The sequence below is a fragment of the Osmerus mordax genome, chromosome 5 (assembly GCF_038355195.1).
Source record: "Osmerus mordax isolate fOsmMor3 chromosome 5, fOsmMor3.pri, whole genome shotgun sequence".
NCBI classification, from domain to species: Eukaryota; Metazoa; Chordata; class Actinopteri; order Osmeriformes; family Osmeridae; genus Osmerus; species Osmerus mordax.
Window position 1 is genome coordinate 18,352,903 of NC_090054.1, and position 21,998 is coordinate 18,374,900.

Sequence of the window (21,998 nt, forward strand, 5' to 3'; positions counted from 1 at the left end):
TGAATCTGGAACTGCCATGTTAACCACTGTGTTATTCTCACATTGCAGACCTTGTCCTTTGCCAAACTGGCAATGGTATCAAGGTCTAATGAAACATTCATTGCATTGATTTGATCAACCGAAGCCCACTCCAACTATTCATGCATAACTGAGCTACAGTTGTCCCTTTGGATTAGAGGTATTTACAACAAAAAAAAATCGGTACTCTAAATCAATTTACACCAAAATTAACATACAAGACAAAATATGCATTGAAGAAAATAAATTTTAGCCTGCATATATGTAGAGAGCCTGTAGAGAAATCTAAAGTAACCTAGATGCCAACACTTGTGGGCCAGATGAGGTCATGGCATCATAATAACCATCTCTTATTATTTTCCCATTAGTTTGTTTGATCAGCTGTTGGGACCAAACAGATGGGACCAGGTCATTGGGACTTGGCTGAGGAGGTTGGAGAGGCCTTAGAGATAAAGAGAGGGCTGTGCTGAGTAGATTATAGAGAGAACATTCATTGGCCAGCACAACCCACACCTGATCTCCAGTGCTCATATATTCACAGTAGCATACTCATAACTCAGAATCGTAAGTGTTTACGATTAAGTGATACATTACTATACATTCTACTGGGTATGCTAGTGTGGATACAGTGAAAGAATAACAGCATTTTCTGTATAGCTTTAAGCAACAGATTTTTTTCTGATCATAAATTCCATTCCACACACACGCTGTGTAAACAATTTTGGAGTAAAACTTAATGAAGGATTTCCAAACACACACACACACGGTTGTAAGTCATATTAAAAGGTTAAAAGTAATGAATGTCATTACTGTTAAAATGTATGAAATCATGTTAAACAATTATTTGTAATCAATGAGGTCCACCATTTCTCATCCAGGGGTTGGCCGTTAATAGGAAACACATATATTATAAACAGATGGGTTGACAGACATATTTCATGACCAGTGTCTTCTTTCTATGTTGGTGTTTTAAAGAGTCCCATTCCTCTTTCTTTGAAATCCACTCTGGCCCAAAGCTTTAACAGACGCTTCAATGCTATTTTCCAAATGTCACTTTCAGCAACGCCTTCCTTATAGGTCTCCCTCCAATGCTAAAAACAATACCATGGGTAAGGAAACTGTTCCTTGGATCCCTCATGGTCACAGAGAGCCATTGGAGCTCTTTCTACTCCCACTGCTCTCCATTGATTGGCTGGCTCCAAGAAATGCCATTCCATTGTCGGTTGGAATCTGGATAGCTTTGAGTGGTGCTAACCGGTTGATTTGATGCTTGTTGCAGACAGGGATCTTATTGGACTGTAGAGTCCTGGTATACTGGGAATACCAGTCCCTGTCGAATGTTGCCCTTATCTGGTCCACTATTGTTAAGTTCTTCTGCTCCATACCTTCTTCTTGATTTATCACCATCCCCGCCCCCCCATTGAAGGCAAACTCGTTACCCACCCAGTCCAAGTTTCCTATATGGGGACAAGAGATGTATGTAAACAACCCTGAAGGATAAGCCATTGAGACCAGCTGGTATTTGACCAGTTAAACAATCAATGTTATCCCCTAGTTTACGGTGGCAAAAATACTGTATTGATCAAACTTACTGAGAGTTGGGCTTACCTATGTACACAGCCTTGTCTGTGACCATGAACCTGTTGTGGTTGATTCCACGTACTGTTCCATCCCACTGCTGACTTGGACTGAAGAACTTCTACACAGAGTGAGGAACACAGAGACACATCAAGACGTGAATGGAATTTAACAGGACAGAAGAACAGTTGGCAGTCTGATGGTTCGGGTATCCGGGTAAGAGTGTGTGCAGGTGTGTTGGGTTTGAGTCTGGTCTGAGTCATGAACTCACCACCTCCAGTGAACAGTTGGTCTGCTGCATGCACAGAGTCTTCAGAGACCAGACAAAGTTGAAGGTCAGGGGGTGAGTCTGCTCCCAACAGCTGACCAGCAGACGTACTCTGACGTTCCTTAAGATCAACGCCTCTCTCACCATCCCGTCTATACGGGACCAATACCTACCAGGGACAGGAAAGGGCCTCATTGTTTGTGTATTGTGTGTCAGTGTGTGTGTTGGCATAGATGTGTGCCAGTGTGTGTGTGTGTTTGTCTTTAAACCTCTCACTGACCTCTGTGGGTTGGTGTTGATGAGTGGCAAGTAGTCTGTTATGGAGATGTAGATGAACTTTCTAGCCTCCTGGATGACTCTGGAGATGGCCTCCAGATCTCTGGTCCTGTCCTTAGGACACAGAACCTCCGGGGAGGTCTGGAAGCACACAGTCACACAGCAGGTGGATTATATTCAGTTTGACAATCATGTAAATTAAATCAAGAAAAGGGTTAATCTGGGGTCAAAGCGAAACCCTAGCATTGCCAGTGCTATCGCATGAGTGAAATTCAATTTGTTTTGTTGACGTGGCTGCACTTTACATTTACATTTAGTCATTTAGCAGACGCTCTTATCCAGAGCGACTTACAGTAAGTAAGTGCCTTCCTTGGGCAAGTGCCTTGTGCCTTGCCCAAGGACACAACGTCATTTGGCACGGCCGGGAATCGAACTGGCAAACTTCGGATTACTAGCCCGATTCCCTCACGGCTCAGCCACCTGACTCCCTATTTGTTTTCATCGCCACGCCATTGCTATCTTCATCCTCATCAACATCTCCCTCTTTTAGATTGATATCTGTATCATCACCTCTCTGAATTTACAAACTTCTTCAGATTCATTAGTATTCTTACCACATGCTTTCTGCAGTGTCTCTCCCAGGAACCGAGCCTGTGTTATTTATTTTAATCTCTTTGTCTTTCCTTGTCCAAGAATTGCCTTACTAGATTAATAAGGAGTGGAGGGCTTTTCAGTGTGCGCTTGGAATTTGTTTTTTGTTGTGTCAGATGAGGTGTGGTTTATGTGTGATTATGTGTGGGCGCGTGTTTACATGTTTGTGTGTCTGTGTTTCTGTAAGAACACAACAGTACTTCATATACCCACTCCATCTGTGAGACATAGAGGGTGTGTGAGATGAGATCCATGATGGAAGACAGGATGCTATTTGCTATCGATCCATGGAATGATGAAGGTATTCCCAGGGATTTAGAGATGTTCATCGACTGCTGATGGCCAAGCAACATTTACACCCTCCAAGCATATGTTTCCTACTGAAGCCTGTGACATCAGTCATCTATTGCCAACGTTCCTACACAGCAAGGACCTTGCTTATTGTGAGCAGGCCTGCAAAATAGATTTTTATTTTCCTGACACCTCTTATAAAAATGATGACAGCTCTGGTAGGATGTTACAGAGATTTAATTCTTATCAGAGCAAATAAAAAGCTAAAACCGGCAAGGTTCATGTGGCTATGCAAATATCTCCACCATTTTAATGATACAGACAGTTGTTATCTTAGTTTTATTAATATTATCTACCATGTGTGAGATATATTTTTTGCTACAGTGGGATCATTTGAATGTAAAAATGTAAAAAAAATCATAAATAATTATACTGGAGGATAAAGGGTGAGCCACTCACAGAGACGTAGATCTCAGCCTTGGTATTGTTGAGGAGAAGGGAGAGTTTCTCATCTTTGTTGTACAGAGCGTACAGCCTCTTGGACCAGATTGAGGGGATGAATTCCTTGTACTGCAGCTGCCAGTACAGGTTGAACACCCTGTGGAGATCCAGGGCTAGACAGCTGCAGTCATAGATGATGATACCCAGCTCCTTCCTCTGATAGATTCCAAAACAACATCAGTCAATATCCAAGTTGGATCATGAATGAATTAGATCAGAGCATTTCCCACTGACAAGGCCTCTTCTCTCTCTCTCTCTCTCTCTCTCCCTCTACCTTTCTCCCCTGTCTTGGACACCCTCTCCTCCCTTAATTCTCCTCTCATCCCCCTCCTCCTCTCCTCTCCTTCCGTACGTATCCCTGAACTACACGAAGCAGCGCTCCTGGCTCATCCAATTACGAGGCCTTTCCCGATGCCACAGCAACCCCCAGGAAGTGAGAATCCACAGCACTTGTTCTTTCCACTCTCTCTCTCTCTCTCTCTCTCTCTCTCTCTCTCTCTCTCTCTCTCTCTCTCTCTCTCTCTCTCTCTCTCTCTCTCTCTCTCTCTCTCTCTCTCTCTCCTCTCTTATATTTCCATTTCAAAGAAATGTTTCTCCGAAAAACACCAACAGAATTTGTATGAAACGCAATATATTTCAGAAAGGGATAACAGATAGACAGGGTCAGGCCAGGTACACAGAAAGGGGTCTGAGATTAATGAACCACTAAAAATATTCTCATTGCGTTCACACTCAATTAAATCAGCAGTTTCCTTTCTCGCTCTCCTATTGGGTTGGCATATTTTTCATCAAACATAAACTCAAGTTGCTGTTGTATTATTTCTGCTTGTTTGAGTATCCTGTGAGAGTGTGTTGTCTGTGTGTGTGTGTGTTTGCTGAACTGGGTCAGATGTATCTAGGTACCGTGGCCAGGGAGCGCCAGTCCATGCTGCCACTGCCGATGTACATGTGCTTCCTGTCCACCACCCAGAAGGAGGAGCGGAGCTGCCCTCTGGTTAGGGTCGTCATGTTTACGTAGTGAACGTCTGCACCTGGAGAAGGAAGAGAGAATGAGGAGGGGTGGAGGCAGTGAGGGGTGGAGGCAGTGAGAGGTGGAGGGGTGGAGGCAGTGAGAGGTGAAGGGGTGGAGGCAGTGAGAGGTGGAGGCAGTGAGAGGTGGAGGGGTGGAGGCAGCGAGAGGTGGAGGGGTGGAAGCAGTGAGTGGTGGATGGGTAGAAGCAGAGAGATAGGAGATTCAATGCAACATTGTCATGAGATTGGATCTATTACATACAACGGGCTATCTGTTGCAATGACTCACTGTGTCGATCAAGACTCTTCAGCTCGGCTGACTCAATCATCCCACTAGCTATCTTCAGGTTGACCTTCTTAGCCTTTAGACCCAGCAGTTTGTACAGCAGAGCTCGACCCTGAAAGAAACCACATTAGCCATTTGGTTCAAATTACATTTAGCAATATGGTAGTCGCTAGCCAGCTGGCTGGCGAAGACATGCACAGGCTGGCACACACACACCCAAACCAATGAACGTACAATCTGCAGTCTGCAATATTGTTTAACTCTCTGGTCCCCATTCTATTGTTATACCTTAAACCCATGGTTTCTTTCTGAGGCATGCTAGAGACAATTGCCGCCGGCTCCAGTGATTAGATCTGCCCAGACTGCAGCCCCCAAAGAGCACTGCCATACGGAGCCATTAGACCAGACACATCCCAGCTTCACTAATGAAACACACACAGACACATACAGCTCTGTCAAAGGAGAGACGGAGGTTGTCCAAAACCTTCATTCAGCCAAAACCAAGTGTAATTTGAGCTATCCTCAGTAAAAAGCAGTGATATTTCACTAGGCCTACTTGTCCATGGCTGCAAGCTGTTTGGTAATGTATGAGATTGGCTTCTCCATAAACCTTTGTATCTAGCTACCTTGGGTAAAAAATAGAACAATTCCATATCTTGGAGATGATTGTTCCCACAGCGTAGTCTCACCTGCCTGGCTGAGGGGAGGAAACTGGATTCATAGTCTGAGGTGTTGAGGGCCCACTGAGGTGAGACGATCTCCACAGAGCGAGTGGCCAGGTTCAGCAGGTTGTGGAGCCCCACCGAGAGAGGCACGTGTGCTGTGCCATTGTCCAAGAAGGAGATGTCTTCTGGAATGTTCTCCACAAGCACAACCCTGTTGGAAAACAATACTATAGACATGTTTTTGCTGCATCAACAGTGATTAGTTTTCTCTGACAGGCCCAACGTCTTTGTGTTGAGATGTTTTTGTCACAAACTAATGGCAATTTAATTAACTCAACTCAATGCTTAAATTGTAGCACTGTGCCTTTCATAAAGACAAATGGCTTTTTCTCAGGGTTGTAAATTGAAAGCTGAAAAGCAGGAGACGGTCTATTAAAGAAAAAAATAATAAAAAATAATGAAAAACTGTAGCACACATTGCAGTGCAGTTTTAGTCGAAAATAACCAATTATATATTCTCTTATTATCTACAGTGCCATTAAGAACGTGGGTAATGGCCTTGAGATTACATACAGTGTAAAGGAGGTCATTCTAATACACTTTCACCTATGGCTTCCCTTCTCAGCAAATAGGTTGGGAAAACACACTCCATTTAAACATTTGGGCGATAACTTCTGTGTGTCTTGCAGTACATACATTAAAAACTGTATGCACAGCACGCACAAGCCCTGGTGAATACGAGGCCTGCCTTAATGTTTGCAGTGCCACTTTGATATGTGAACAGGCACCTGTGAGTTGGAATTTAATCAGCTTTGAATTCCCTATGAAGCTATACCGTGTATCCATTTCATAAACAGCAGGAGCATGCTGCGTCTGTACTACTGAAGCCATGAGGCCCTCTGAGGGGAACGCTTAGATGTTCGGTCCAGGCATCATGTCATTAAGGTAATAGAGGTGTTTTTCAGGCCCTTATGGATCAGCAAGATTGGTAAGAACACCATAAACATGTTGGATTTACCGTGACAACCAAGTGTTTCAGACAGCCAGCATGCTATTATCAAGCCTGAATGCTCACTGCTGTATCCAGCCCGCAATTGATTCATTCTGATCCAGGGGCTGTGCCACATTCTTCATGCTGAGAGCAGGCTCGATACGGGAGTGAAAACATGCTAAATCATATGAAGCAGAGGAGCTGGGAGTAAAGTGATTGGTGAACGCTGTAGGCTGCGGGGATCAATTTACTGACTGGCTGATTCAGACATTGCATGGATGAAATGCTGTTTCTTCCTATATGTGAAACAAACCTGACAAGAGTGGAGATGGAACGTCTGGGAATAGATTATTCATATTGACGTATTTTAGGATTGGGGATGGGATTAGAGATTTGGGAAATCAACTTGGCATCCCTAACATGCAGTACTGGATTTATTCTTGTTGCTTAAAATTAAGTAGCCTGACAAGGGAAGCCTAGCATGGGCCCAATATAAAGATGGATTTGACAAGATTACAACAAAGATTTACAGTCCCACAATGCATTCTGCTTCATTTGGAAAAGCAGGAAAGACAGAGCATTAACTAGGACAAGGCTTCTACGTGTTCTATTGAAACTGCACAGATGTAAAAATTAGGGGCTAAACAATAAGGTGACATAAAAAAACATGTCAATGGTATTGGTGGAGGAGGGGGAGGTAATCCTATTCAGATAAAGGAACACAATCCATTTTCCCAGGGATATGATGCATGGGGGCTTGGGGTTGTTAACCAAAAGAGAACAGGTTTATAAGTGAGAATCGGACGTAGGATTCCAGAGGGAATTCATTGATTCGTGAACAATCAGTGAACCTTCTTCTTCTGTCCTGCGTGCAGTCAGGGTGTGGTTCCCTCCCGGCGCCTCACACCACGCTGCTGGAGAAGACATTTTTCTCCTTCAACCCAAATCTAAAACTTTTCTTGTCAGTGGAATGACAATAGATTTCCTCCCACTCTTCTGCCAGACAAGGTGATTTCCCCACAGTTTACTCTCTGTAGTCGATCACATCCTCCTATAAACAGTTGCTGCGTAGCCTCCATTAAGTCCTCATAAGACAGGTGATGGGCAGAGTGTGTGTGGTGTTGAATCGGTGTGGGCAGGCTCTCTAACCAGGATGCAGCTCAGTGGCATGTTGAATAGTGGAAACTATTCTCATGGCCTCCAAGGGACTATAAGTGTCCCCATGGGTGAGTAGAGATGCCAAGAATTGATGGTGGTGTTTTCATGCCTTCTAAATGAGAACCCAATAAAGTACGTTCCGGGGAGTATGCAAATGAGACAGAAGGACAATGTGTTGTTGTGCATTGTTTTCATGATTCCAAATGTGTTCTTTACTGCTTGACAGAGTAATAACTCAGCTGCAGATACAGAGACAGTAAAGGATAGGAGATCATTTTCAGAAATATAGTGGAGCGGTGTCAGGTTTTGACACTGGATATATCCTGGCCCAGCCCGGGCCTTCTGGTGAGTTATACAGTCGTGGCTGTAGCATCCCTACACACCATCCATCCAGATCTCTGCTTGGGTTCTAGAATAATGATCTGAGTGGACAGAACAGGGGTCTGGGCTTATCATCGATGGCACAGCTTTATTCATGAACCACTCCATGTTCTTGTGAAACATGTTAGATGGATCCCAGGTAATGACAGCCTTGAGAACATGTTGAGAATGTGTTATTCAAGTCTGTGATCGTAACATAGAAAAAGTGTGCAAACCTGTGCCTACTGGTGTTTCTAGCTCTCCATCCACACATATTGGAGTATTCGGTTTCCTGCTTTCAGCTACCTAGTTCTGAATCAATACCAACCTTCTTATCTGACATCTAATCCTGAGCACTGAGCTGTATGGCCAAGAGACATCCATCACATAGTTCTTTGGATGCATTTAAACTGATCTGGTAGAATTTCTTATAGACTCATGTATTGGAAAACAATATGGTTAATGATCCATGATAAATGAGTACAGGCCCCTGTTTGATTTATCATTTACAATCTTCTATGTAACTGCTGAATGTGTGTTCTGAATAATACAGTGTGTGACTGGGTGAGTTAGGTGTAACAGGTATGAGGTAAGAAATATTTATTTATTGTAGGCCTCTGTCCCAAGCTATGTGTGTATGGTCTAACAAGACGTTCCCTGGAGTACCAGTGTCTCCCGTAAAATCTGAAGGTTCACATGGAATGAAAACAGTGTTCAACAGTGTTCACCCCTACACAGTAGCCTTCTATATACTGGCAAATCCCTCGATGGAGTTCTGTATTTACAGTACATACAACCTCCTCATCTTACTTACAGCTTTCTCTAGAGAATCCTTGATGAAAAGAAAAATCTGCATCACAAAATCCTAATCTGTGACTGAAAGTAAAGGCACATTATGACAGGAGGAGTTTTCCTGTGTGAAGTTAGGGAGAGAAATGACTCTGCCACTCCACTACTGATACCACTTCAGGACAGTACATTGACCCATTTAGAGGTGTGTGTCTCTCCCTTCTCTCTCTCTCTCTCTCTCTCTCTCTCTCTCTCTCTCTCTCTCTCTCTCTCTCTCTCTCTCTCTCTCTCTCTCTCTCTCTTTGTTTCTCTCTCCCATCTCTCTCCCCTCTCTCCCTCTCTCTCCTTCTCTCTTTTTCTTACCCCACTCTATCCCCTCTCTCTCTTTTTCTCTCACTGTGTCACTTACCCCCTGCATCTCCACCCAAAGCCTAAGGGTACCCATTGAGAGAAGAATCAATTTTGACTTTACAAGTTGGAATTAAATTTCCAGCCTTCATTGGGGCAGAGTGATGTTGGACAGATTGCTCTGAAGGGTAGAACCAGAGACAGAGAGCCTGGTAACAGGCAACTAGAGCCTTGGCTGTAATGGATGTGGAGGATAATATAAGTTGAGAGAGGGAGGGAGAAAGATTGGGAGGGAGAAAGAGATTGGGAGAAAGGGAGGGGGAACAGCTCAGCAATAACCAGCCTCATCCCTCCCCACCACAACAATCTCACAACAACACACATCACACACATCCCCATCACGCAAGGCACTTGACCTCAGTAGCAAACCTGGGCCCTTACCTCCACGTGAGCTTTGTTTTTCACGATGGATGAACACAGATCGCATAACTTAACACAGCAGCTTTTGGGGTGTAAGAAGACAGTGTTGTTTTCTGCAGACCTCACCTGCAGTTCCTGTTACAGTTCTCCTCTGTGATGCCGTCCTCGTCGCCCCACAGGTCCACTGCTGAGAAGATGAGGGCTAAGAGGATGGCGAAGCAGCACACCAGTGCAAAGATCACAATGCATTTCTGCTGAGACTGCAAGACAGAGGAACAACACATTGTTAAATGCCTACATGGTTATTTTCACTCCGTCCCCCCGCCTTACCCCTCGGCCTCCCTAGCCCGTTCCCCATGCCTTAGTCTAGCACCATTTATTGCAAAGATCAGCAAAATATAAACTGATTGTAAGATAATTTACCTTGGGGATTTTGGACACAACAATTTGCAATACTATGGAAGTGACTCTGAAGATATATCATTTTTCCTTGCTTCAGAGATATTTCTAGACAATCTGAAGTCATCTTTGCTTGGCTCCATTTTACCAACATTATATGTTTTTCCGTATGCAGCATGAGAACCCACAACAAACTGGTATTTTTAGCCCCTTCCCTGACATAATTGGGCTGGATCCAAAGGGTAGAGGTCATGGCAACCCCAATCTGAAAGGTAACAAATGGCCTGTCCAATTCAGCAGGAGAGAGAGAGAGAGAGAGAGAGACAGAGAGACAGAGAGACAGAGAGACAGAGAGACAGAGACATCCGGTGGACAGAGACATCTTCTGGTTTGGAGTCCCAGAAGTCTCATGGATATTAACAAGGCTTAAATTCAAATCAGACAGTGTACACCTATAAATAATATTGACATAATTTAGAGGTGTCAGAGAAGATTTATGACTAAAATAATTTCACATGACCGTAACTGTGCAATTTAAAAGCTTTGCATGTCTGTTTAATGTAAAATTGACGTCCCAGAGCTAAGTAATTAATTAGAAATGTCAAACCTCTCTATAAAACGATACAAAATATTTTTAAATGGCATGGTTGGAGCCATGCTTAATGACACTAGGACACTGGAGCCTATTGACACAGCCAACTCTCACAGGCTTGATATCCCACGCACCACTGACCTCCTAACACCATGCCACTACAGCATTTCTGCCTTCAAGGTGCAAAGTACATGTGATTTATGCATGAGCTTTGAAGCACGTGGATATGTGTGTGTGTGTGTGTGAAGTGTGTGATTACAGTGCATCACAGAACAGGAAGCCAGGGGGTCAGAGTGAAAGTGTGCTCTTGAGACTTGACCAGTGTCACATGACACCAGAACAGGACCATGGATCGATAGACCCTCCAATTACAGGAGTGAGTCTGTCTAACAGCCACCCACTCAACAACCTTCCACCCTCCCCATAGCCTACCTATTCTGTACCAAACATCAGTCTGTACTGATACAGCCACATGAGCATCAACATACACCCTGGCACAAATGCCAAGGACATGTCATGACGGTCTACATCGAACCAAAGTCCCCATGTATACACACAGAACAGGAAACCCAACAGCTGCTCAGTGTCTGTTGTAAAAGCTCCATGGAGTCCCAGTGGAAAGGGCTGTTGGCACAGTTTACGTCGGTTGGCGCGGTGCCCGACAGATGAACAGAGGTGAAGGGGAAGCCAAGCCTTGACAGACTGATACACACGCAGGGATCTGAGGCAGTGAGACGTGTGTTTGATAGAGGTCATATCTAACACCTTACAAAAGATTGAGTGTTGGCCGAAATGTTACAAAGTTATGTCTGCAGCAGCGTGTTAGCTAAGAGAGAAGTTGGCGCAGGATAGACGCTTTATCTGCCTAAAGTGTTTCATAGTCCCTGCCAACGAAGCAACAAACCGAGGACACAACGGGAATAACAGTCACATTTTTGACAGCAAAACTATACGCTAAAGAACATTTAGGATACACTTCGAATTAAGCTGCTCCTATACATTTAAACGACTGCTGTCAATGTTGTTACCTGCTGAAAGAATAGGATGGAAAACTTAGCCAAATCAGGGAGTTATTAACGGAAGGGAAATGGCACAGTCTCAATTAGCGACACTTTCATTTCCCCTCCTCTATCAAGGCTCCGGATTACCAAGGACCCACGCTGTTTGACAGAGAGGCAGAGGATAGCAATTGTGAAACACCACAGGCAGAAAGAAATATACAGTGATGTGGGCACAGTATATTCTCTGCTATTTCTTCCCGTTAGGTCTCATAGCACTGCAGCTCCAATGTGAATGTTAACATGTACAGAAAAACAAAGCTTAATTGTCTTGATGCAACGATGACAAATAACCTATGTTTCGACAGGCTGGTTCAGGCTGGTTTTCAGAGGAGCTGAAGGGAGGTCTAATCATTTGAGCACATTATGCATGACGCAGCCTGATTTCCTTTTCCCTTTGTAGTGGATGGAGATTCAGTTACACAGGATGGTGGGAACAGCTGGGCTCATTTGACTTCAGCCATTCAATGACACTCACTATACACAGCTCACTGAAGGCAAGGGTCCAGAACCATTCTGGAACATGGAGGCTTCAGTCACACTAGTGCTGAGTTAGGGGATCATGGGGGGGGGCTTTCTACCCAGCTTGGAATGATGAGTTGTTGGACTTGAAACAAGACTTTACAACATTTACATTTAGTCATTTAGCAGACGCTCTTATCCAGAGCGACTTCCAGTAAGTACAGGGACATTCCCCCGAGGCAAGTAGGGTGAAGTGCCTTGCCCAAGGACACAGCGTCAGTTGGCATGACCGGTAATCGAACTGGCAACCTTCGGATTACTAGCCCGATTCTGTCACCGCTCAGCCACCTGACTCCCTACAAGACAGTGAGCACGATGTTTGACTTTAAGATTCATCACCAGCACCCTCGAGGCCAGATAATTCCTCCACCCAGAGTTTAATATGAGGGAGCCTTCGCTGGGTTAATCACATTTCATAACAAGCTAATTGAGGTAAGCGAAAAACAGAGCTAAGATACATGGTTTCTCTATACTGGGCTTGTTGTGTATGGTACAGCAGATGGCACACACAAGTGTTCAGTAGCTGAGATTCAGTCACCTAAAATATCTCTGCATCACTTCAGCGTACCCCAGAGAACGTTTACTCATAAAACGCCATGTTGACCTGTCCTCACAAACATTAACATACATGCTGTTGATCGTGTTAAATTGTGCCTAGATCCGCAGATTAGCAACAGAAAGTGTGTGTGTGTGTGTGTGAGCACGCGTGTGCATGTGTATGTATCTTTCACAGATGTGTCATATCACACTGTGACCTTCAGCACTCTGAACACACACATTCACACACCCATCACACACACACACACACACACTGTCTCTGATGCACCATTATGTCAGTTCATTCCCCCTAATTGATGGTAGAGAGAAGAGACCTGGAGACATCTTGGCATCTAGCAGATCAGGATTTGCCCCTTAGCACCACACGTCTGACAGCTGCACTGCTGAAGGTGCAAGGACCCATACTGAACTCAACGCGGAGGTGATAAAATTCCTTGCCAGTAACATTCTGTAAATAAAAGAAATGTGTGTATGCTCGTATGTGTGAGAGAGGAGCGTGGAACTATTACAAAAAGGTGTGTGTGGAAATTAAACACACAAGGTCAATCCGTGACACAGAAACTCGACTGAGAGACAGGGGAAAGGTCCACAAGCTGTCTTAAATGAATGGTGTGGAACATCTAGGAGAGACAGTGTTTTATTAAATACTGAATTATAAATAAGACTGAAATAGAATCTTTTCCAGTTTCACAGTCTTTGAAGGTAGCAGTTCGCGGTGCTAAATCTGTTTCTTGAGTACTGTTTAGGATATCACATTTCTCAAGCTTATCCCTTTGACAAGTACAAATGGTCTTGGAGCAATGTGGGAGAGGAGACGGTTCCATTTATCTCTCCATCTCTAAGGAGGAGAAGCGAACAGTGATGAAAAGAGAGGAGGAAGTCCAAGCTGGGTCAGGCTTATGTGTATAGATATCTAAAGATGCAGGTTAGAAAAGGGGTGGAATACAATGTATATTAAATATGGTCCACAGCCACGATAAACCGCTGAACTGGTAAAAAGTGAAAAGAAACAGTTACAAATGTTTACTAAAAAGAAAAACAAAGATATTTGAGCTGCTAATCTGAAATTCAGTGTAGTTCAGGGCTCTTTACGAAGCACGAATGGCATTTACGAATGCCATCTCAGAAAGAAAAACCACGTCTGTGCATCGACCAATGGATAATTCATTGTCCATCTTTTTCGCTTGCCACAGGAATATGTATTGCATTAAACCTCCAACGTTTCTTTCTACCTAATAAAGATGCTAGATGTCTGTGTTTTACATCTTACGCCATTGACTGAATTGACTGAAAGGCTTTTAAACCCTTAATTCTCATAGTTAAGTAGATGGATGTCTTATAAAATATATATTTTTATATATGTGGCTTGATAATGTTGACTATGTTTATAAAAAGCCCTGATATTCCTCTTCCAAAGCAAGACTAACCCGGTCACAGGCTCATTCATCAAACATTCATGCTAAGTGAGGTCAATATGTTCGCACACTACCGACACTATGAAATGCATAAAAGCTGATTGAATGATCAACAAACAGACTAAGGATTTCAGGGAGCATTTGAGTGTAGCTCGGAATGTTTATTTCCAAGTGTCGCTCTCGAAAGGAAAGCCAGTGTCTTGGCTAGCCTCCTTCCGAAAGCCGCTTCTCTACCTGTCTTCCATCAGAGGATGTTTGCGTTCAGCCTGGACAGGTTGAAATGTCCTTTGTTTATTTCTGACACTTCTAACAACGAGTTGGCACATGGTACCTTTACACTAAACAAGGTCTGTGTTTCCTCTGTCCCCCTAGCTGCTGGTTGCAGTCCCATAGCCCTTTCCTTCCACACTACTGCCCTTTCAAAACGAGTCCCAGGCTTTTTAGAGGAGCACGTCGATGCACTCGATCATGCAAGTCTCCTACACTGGGACATAGCACTCTTCTCAGGCCCGAGTCTTAATCCCAGTCAGAGGTTCTCTAAAGCTATGATCATCCCATCCACAGCTCTGCCATGGTACCTGTCTCTCCTCAGCCATGTCAAGTCCCGACAAGGCTTTCTGATGTTGTTTACATCATCTTGGCCTCCCAACAGACACGTTTGTCATTGCTGTCTTCATGCTTTCAGCCCCCCCAACCCCCCCACCCCACCACAATCCTCTCTCCAGAATGTTCTATCATTCACCACTTAAGCAGGGCATGGACGAGCCCAGTTTCAATCTGTTAGCAATTTGCAGATGAGAGTTCAATGTTGGCAGATCTATCACCAATCAGCAAGGGATGTAACAGTCATCTATACTTCCCCCTGTGGTTCGGCCATGAAGGTTGTTCTTTATTGTTCCGATTGAGTCCTGTTGCATGAGTTCTTGCTATTCCACAATGTCATGTTATCTTGTGTGTGTGTGTGCGCGTGTTTTTAACATTGAGCATTTTGAAAAGCCATTTACAAATTCAATTCAGCAACGTCTTAAAACGCAGCCTGTCTGTTCTTGTCCAGACTGTTATTGATGGGTGAGGGGTAGAGAGGCATGAACAAGCTGACAATGACTGTGACTAACGTCCTGTAATCATTGGAAGACCTTGGCTGCTTCTGATTGGTCCCTAGTTCCCATGTGACCTAGCGAATCAGAAGTGATTGATGGTGCCAATTACACCTGTTAGACCAGACAAATGATTTAAACCTTCAATGTCTGGGATTCAAGACTCAACGTTTCCTTCAATGCTTGATTGAATTTCCAGTGTATCCGTCCTAAATGTCCCCAGCTGTTGGACATAAGAGTTCTTAAAGTCTCCTTAAAGGAATCAGGGACCTTTTGTAATTGTAATGGCCAAAACAAAAGCAAACATAACCTAAATCAATCAATCTTCCACATCCACTATCCACAACACATATTCACACCAGTCAGGTCCCGTATTTCATGGTTGTGATCTCATTCCTGAAGGTTTACCAAGACCTTTTACCTGACCTTTCCAATTACCGCCTCGGCACATAAAAGGTCAAAGTCTTCCTCTCAAGACAAATGCTGGTGTTTGCCTTGCAGCAAAAACTTGTTGGGATGGAGGGAGGAAGTTAAATGAGAAAGTTAGATTGCAGAAGTACCATGCCTGTGTAAAGAAGTTCTTGTTTCTAATTGTGATCGTTTATGATGTATGTGTCAGTGGCGATGGACAGATCATGAACTCTAACTGTGATGTCTGACACGAGAGGAGACAGGATTGGTAAAGAAAGTAGAAATTAAGACAGACAGCAAACGAGAGAAGTGAGGGATGAGTCAATGCCAAACAGCTGAGACTCTGTTTATTCAAAGCATCCAGAATGATTCTTGATAGAGTACAAATTCACATTCCAAGCACAATAATTATAATCAAACATAGTTTCAGCCAGAGCTCTCTCTCTGTCGCCCTCACTCTCTCTCTCTCTCTCTCTCTCTCTCTCTCTCTCTCTCTCTCTCTCTCTCTCTCTCTCTCTCTCTCTCTCTCTCTCTCTCTCTCTCTCTCTCTCTCTCTCTCTCTCTCTCACTCACTCACTCACTCACTCACTCACTCACTCACTCACTCACTCACTCACTCACTCACTCACTCACACACTCACACACACACAGTATCTCTCCCTGGAAGAGACCCCCAGGGAAGGCATCTTTCTACTGAAGCATGTTGAGATCTCTGCCTCCCTGCCTCCCATCCTCCCTGCCTCCCATCCTCCCTGCCTCCCATCCTCCCTGCCTCCCATCCTCTCTGCCTCCCATCCTCCCTGCCTCCCATCCTCCCTGCCTCCCATCCTCCCTGCCTCCCATCCTCCCTGCCTCCCATCGTGTCTGCCTTCCATCCTCTCTGCCTCCCATCTTCTCTGCCTCCCATCCTCCCTCTCACATCCTCCCTGCCTCCCATCCTCCCTGCCTCCCATCCTCCCTCTCACATCCTCCCTGCCTCCCATCCTCCCTCTTCCATCTTCCCTGCCTCCCATCCTCCCTGCCTCCCATCTGCCCTGCCTAACAGTCTCCCTGCCTTACAGCCTCCCATCCTACCAATCCCTACCTCCCAGCCTCTCTGTCTTCCTGCCTACCTGCTTTCCCACCTCACCCCCCCATGATCCCCCAACTCAGCCCAGCAGTCCAGCACATTGATTTCAGCCAGCCTCCCTTGATCAATAAATCTATAAAATCTCCATTAGAACAACATGAGAGGCTCCATACATATCCAGTGCTGGCATGTAAGACAACTGACCCCCCTACAACCCTATAGACGTTCTACAACCCCCATGTATCCCCAGATCAGATGGAATCAGCAGGATGTAGAATTACACTGCTAGAGCTGAGGGTGTAAACTGCAAGATCACATCACTGCAGCCTTCGCAGCATACCAAACACACACACACACACACACACGACTACACATTCACACCCACATACACACACACACACTCAAAAACACGCACCCCCAGCCACCCATACCCACAAACCCACTCCCCTGCAAACTGAACGTGTCATTAAAGCCTTGCCAACAGCTCCTCTGTGTTCCCCCCAACAAGCTGCAAGGCTCAGTTAGTCCTTTCATTAGGAGACAGAAGACCAGGCAGAATAAAGAAGATAGAGACAAAGACAGATTCAATTAGGAGCATGTTTTTTAGTGCAGGAGGGATATCGTTCCTCTCACTTATTTTACTTTTGTAGTTCTACAGTGGGGGTTTAGAATATCCATAAAGATCTTCATCAGCAGATTGGATAACCCAAGGCATGGCCATCGATCAAAGGAGTATATCTATTTTACATATGAGAGTCTGCCTTGCTGAAAATGTGAAATGAGATGATGTTAATGTGGAGCAGTTGGGTTGTGTTTCAGGATGGGGAAACCACAGGGCAGTGAGTGCAGCATTAAACTCAAAACAGCAACGGACATGATCGCATTCTGGCACATAGACCGACATTCAGTCACAGCCTACAAGGAAGAATCCAAACAGGAAAAGTGAAGTTGATGTCAGAATAAGAAAATACCAGTGTTTTATTGTACTGTTTTTGTATGACTGTTAGTGTGTATTCATGTATGCATATTCTCCCATATGGGATGGGCCACCAAGTGGCATGACACAAATATGAAATATTCAGTCATTCCTTCATTCGTATTTGAATTGCTACAATACTGGACTGCATTTAGCTTTGGACAAAACACAGTCCTGGGCAGAGCTTTGCAACCTCAGGAAAGGAGACTGCGTTCTCCAAGACAGGAGGAGAATGGCACTGCAGATGAATTACAGCTCAACACCAGAACCTTGTCACTGACCTCTTTCTCAAAGATTTGTAGCTGGTCCAACTTTTTTTTTTTTACATTTCCAGACTTTGTGATTGAAAGTTTCCCAGAACAGTGTTGTTTTATGGCAGGGGGACAGGAGCCTCTTAAAGGAGAGGGTGATGAAGAGTGTGTGTGTGTTTCTGTGTTCTTGTGAATCTTGTCCTGGTTGGGAGTGAGAGATGAATCAACTGTCAAACTAAATCAAGGTAGTGACAGACACAGGAACACATTACACACACAGAGTGCGTGTAATGTGTTTGGAGAGAAATTGCATCTGGAAGTGCACACAGGGACAAATTAAATAGAGCATGAGCAGCCCCTGACCCTAGCAGAGATGGACTAAACAGCCATGCCTAATATGATCCCATGTGACATCACCTGCTTCTTCACACACTGTGATTGGAAACCGCTACTTGTGAAAGTTAATATTAATGAAAATAGATGACTCGTTATGTTGTCTCTTACTGTGAGGCTGAGCTTGACAGGATGAGATCTGAGAGCTACATTTGTCATCTCTCTGCCGTTCAGCTATTAGGGTGATGGTTCCAAACCACACCCACATTCTCTGTGACACACACATGTCAAGGTGATTGATTACTGTGGAACATCCATAGGTCTCTGTTAACAGTATGTGTGACTGGTTCTTGACCCACCAATATTAATTACAATGCATTTACTATTGCGTTTCTACATAGGTTCAACACCAATTTAATGTTGTGTATTACTGGAAAACTCTCTCATGTGATTTAATCCAGGGATGTAATTAATGCCTGTATAAACCAGACAGTTTGTGTAGCTGGGATCTCATTATCTTTGGAGGGCTAGCATTTGTTTTATTCGGTTAGGGCCAGTTAGCAGAGAAGGTGATAGATGGTGTGTCTCCATACTGCGGCTGGCCAGTCTTTTGTCTCTTTGTGTCTCCACCAACCAGAAATGTGATCTAGCAGCTGTGTGAGATATGTGGGATGTTTAATGAGAAGAGGAAGATACGGCCTGGCCAAAACGGACCCCTTTAAACTGCTTATTTTGAACATCGCAGTCTTTGCTGAAAGCGTTTAGAATGTTAAACAGAACCTTTCTCATCAATCAATATGACTTCAGCAGAATTACCATCTTCAGCTGTTTTAGAGACATGTACACCACTGAGACTGCAGTCTATATTATGTGTCAGCCCTCTCATGGGAATGTACATGAGAACGTGCTAAAGTGCTATAGTGTTAAAATGTACCAATCTGCAGAATTTTCTTTTTTTTGCCTTTTCTTTTTTGTACATTCAGCAAATAGGACAGAATTCTGCTCAGGGACCTATATCTCAGCATGGGGTCTGGGAAAGACTGCTGTTGTAATTTCAGTGTGTCCACACAAATACACACACACACACACACACACACACACACACACACACATGAACACAAACAGTCACGAACAGTAGAACAAACACTCACACGTGCAATAAACAAACACGGTGCCAGTGAGAGAGCTAAATGAGAATCTGAAACCACAGCCCTCGAGTAGACTGTTATCACCACATAACTGATGAAATCGACTGTTTCATTCGATACATCCTAGAATAAGTGGTTAGGTTTCCATGGGTACCCCTCCAGCTGTTTTGACTCCCCTTTTCCAACTGACTTTCTGCTTGCTTTGTTCTGTTAGCTCAGCGAGAGTCTCTCCGTGTTCCTGCGAGTGTGTGTGTGTATTCATGTGGTTGTGTGTGTGCCCCTGCATACAGATACTGTTTGTGAGAAGGATAAAGAGCGTCCATGTCCCCTCCCTTCGGGGTTTTGGGTTCTGGCTGACCACGCCGGGTGTCAGACATGCTCTGTGCAACCAGGCTGAAAGGAGTGACAGCCTTGAGGAGAAGAAAAAATAAGGGACAAACGCACTTTGCCCCCCCCCCCTTCCCCCAACCCTTCCAAAACTGCTAAGTGAGCTGTGACTTGCCAAAGACAAGGTTGTCAAAAACACTACACAATAACCCTTTTTTCTCCTTGAAAGTCTGACAGCCTGTTCTGACACACCACCCAAACCAGCCTGCCTAAACAGTATGTCTGAAGGGGAGAGACATATATGGAAATAATTGATGCACCAATGTCAGGTCTTTGAGAAGTCTCTATTAAGGAAAAACAGTTCAACTGAAAACTGACTGCTAATTTCATCTTCTGGAGTCCATCAGGTCAGGAGAAGTTATCTTGTTTCTTATTCAAAAGCCAGAGTTTCCCTCCAAAAACACAGCAAATCATCAATCAGCCTGATGGTCTTAGATAGCCGCCAAAACTAACACTAAGTAATTTCTTAGTGTTAGTTTACACTCACAGTCATAACACAGACCAAACATCGTCACAAACTGACTCACAGCCCTACGAGTCACATAAGATGACCAGAACTTTGCACCAAAACACATAAAGTCTACAAGCTCAAGTCATTCATCTGGATCTGCTGTTCAGGGTTTTGTTTATCCACAAAACCTTTTCAGAGTGTCAAACGGTCAGCTGAACATGACTGGAATCTAAAACATGAGCATACAGCTGGCCAGATGCCCAGTGCTATCTACCTGCAGATACATCCTGGCTGCTGACATGTAGACACTCTCCAGAGTATCAACTTCCTCTCACAAACCTGTCTGGAGTTCAGCAGAACTTACCTTCATGGTGAACTTCTATGACGATGCTCCTCTTAAAAGCACACGTGTGTGTGTGTGGAGGGGAAGTTGCTCTCTCTGTCAGTCACAGAGGAGGTAAAACACTTCTCTTCTTACTGGCTGCTGTTCTCTCGCTCACTCACTGGACACAGTCCAACTGAGAGGTAGGATGTGAAGTGTAGCGACAGGGAGACACTAAGCCCTGACATGATGCTATCTCTCTCTCTCTCTCTCTCTCTCTCTCTCTCTTCCTGCCTCCCTCCCTCCGTCCTTCCCTCTGTTTCTCTCTCACGCGCTTTCTCTCCTTCACTCTATCTCTCACTACCACCTTCTGTCTCACACAGTCTCACACTCTCTCCGCTCTCTTCCTTCCTTCACCTTCTTATAACTCTCTGTCTCTCTCTCTCTCCCTTTCTCTCTTTTACTGTCTTACTATGTTACACACTTTTCTTCTCTGGTTCACTCTCTCCCTCCCTCTTTTTTTAACCCCCCCCCGTTTCCCTTTCTATGTTTCTCTCTCCCTCTCTTTGTCTCACCTTCGCTTCCTCCCCACCTTTTAATGTCTACCTCACTGTACACCATCTCCCTCCTCCGAGTGTGTGTAGTAAATGTCCCGCCTCAATCGCTTTCTCTCTCTTTGTTTTTCACACACTTCTGTCACCCGCCCTGCACTTCCAAAAACAGAGAGATGGAAAGATACAGGAGACGGACGCTCCCCTTCTCCATCACACCCCTCCCTCCCTCCCTCCCTCCCTCCCTGCCTCCCTGCCTCCCTCCGCGCTCCGTTCCACTCTTCCCGCATCCTGTCCAATACTGAGCTGCCCTGCCCTGCCCTGCTCCTCCCTCTCTCCCCCTTCCTATGAGGAGAGAGCTGTGCCGTTTGTGTGTCTGACAGAGAGAGCGAGAGAGAGAGAGAGAGAGAGAGAGAGAGAGAGAGGGAGAGAGAGAGGGAGAGATCAGAGAGAGCTTGTATGTGTGTGCATGCATGTGTGCGTGCGTAAGAGATGCAGGCAGCTGCAGATTCAGACCACTCAATATCTAGGCAGATAAGGAACCGTGCGGTTCTGAATGGTCCTCACTTGTTATCAGACAGATATAGGCACAACCACTCTGAGTCAGGAGGAAAGACCAGAGACCTTGGCCGACACACTTGAAGACACATATTTTGTTCAAGGCTTCCAATGGCAAACATTGAATCACATTGTTCATCTTTATTTTATGTCAGTCCGAAACAGAGAGAGAAAGAGAGAAAGAGAAATAGAGAAAGAGAGGGACAGAGCAACAGAGAGAGAGTGAAAGAGAGTGGGTGAAATATAAAAATATAAATATTTTAACACCAGTTTATCTTGCTGCGGAAGC

The 21,998-nt window shown here is 44.6% G+C and overlaps 1 protein-coding gene across 1 annotated transcript; it reads right to left on the reverse strand.

Moving 5' to 3' along the window:
• Nucleotides 1–198: 198 nt before the first annotated feature.
• On the reverse strand, nt 199–20,752 carry LOC136942811 (inactive phospholipase D5-like). Its single transcript, XM_067235806.1, has 10 exons — nt 20,643–20,752; nt 9,738–9,871; nt 5,570–5,756; nt 4,884–4,992; nt 4,487–4,614; nt 3,542–3,739; nt 2,145–2,281; nt 1,868–2,033; nt 1,627–1,717; nt 199–1,475 (listed from the first exon to the last, which is right to left on the reverse strand). The coding sequence occupies exons 1-10, from the start codon at nt 20,646–20,648 to the stop codon at nt 1,159–1,161; spliced, it is 1,473 nt and encodes a 490-aa protein (XP_067091907.1). The 5' UTR covers nt 20,649–20,752; the 3' UTR covers nt 199–1,158.
• Nucleotides 20,753–21,998: the final 1,246 nt, after the last annotated feature.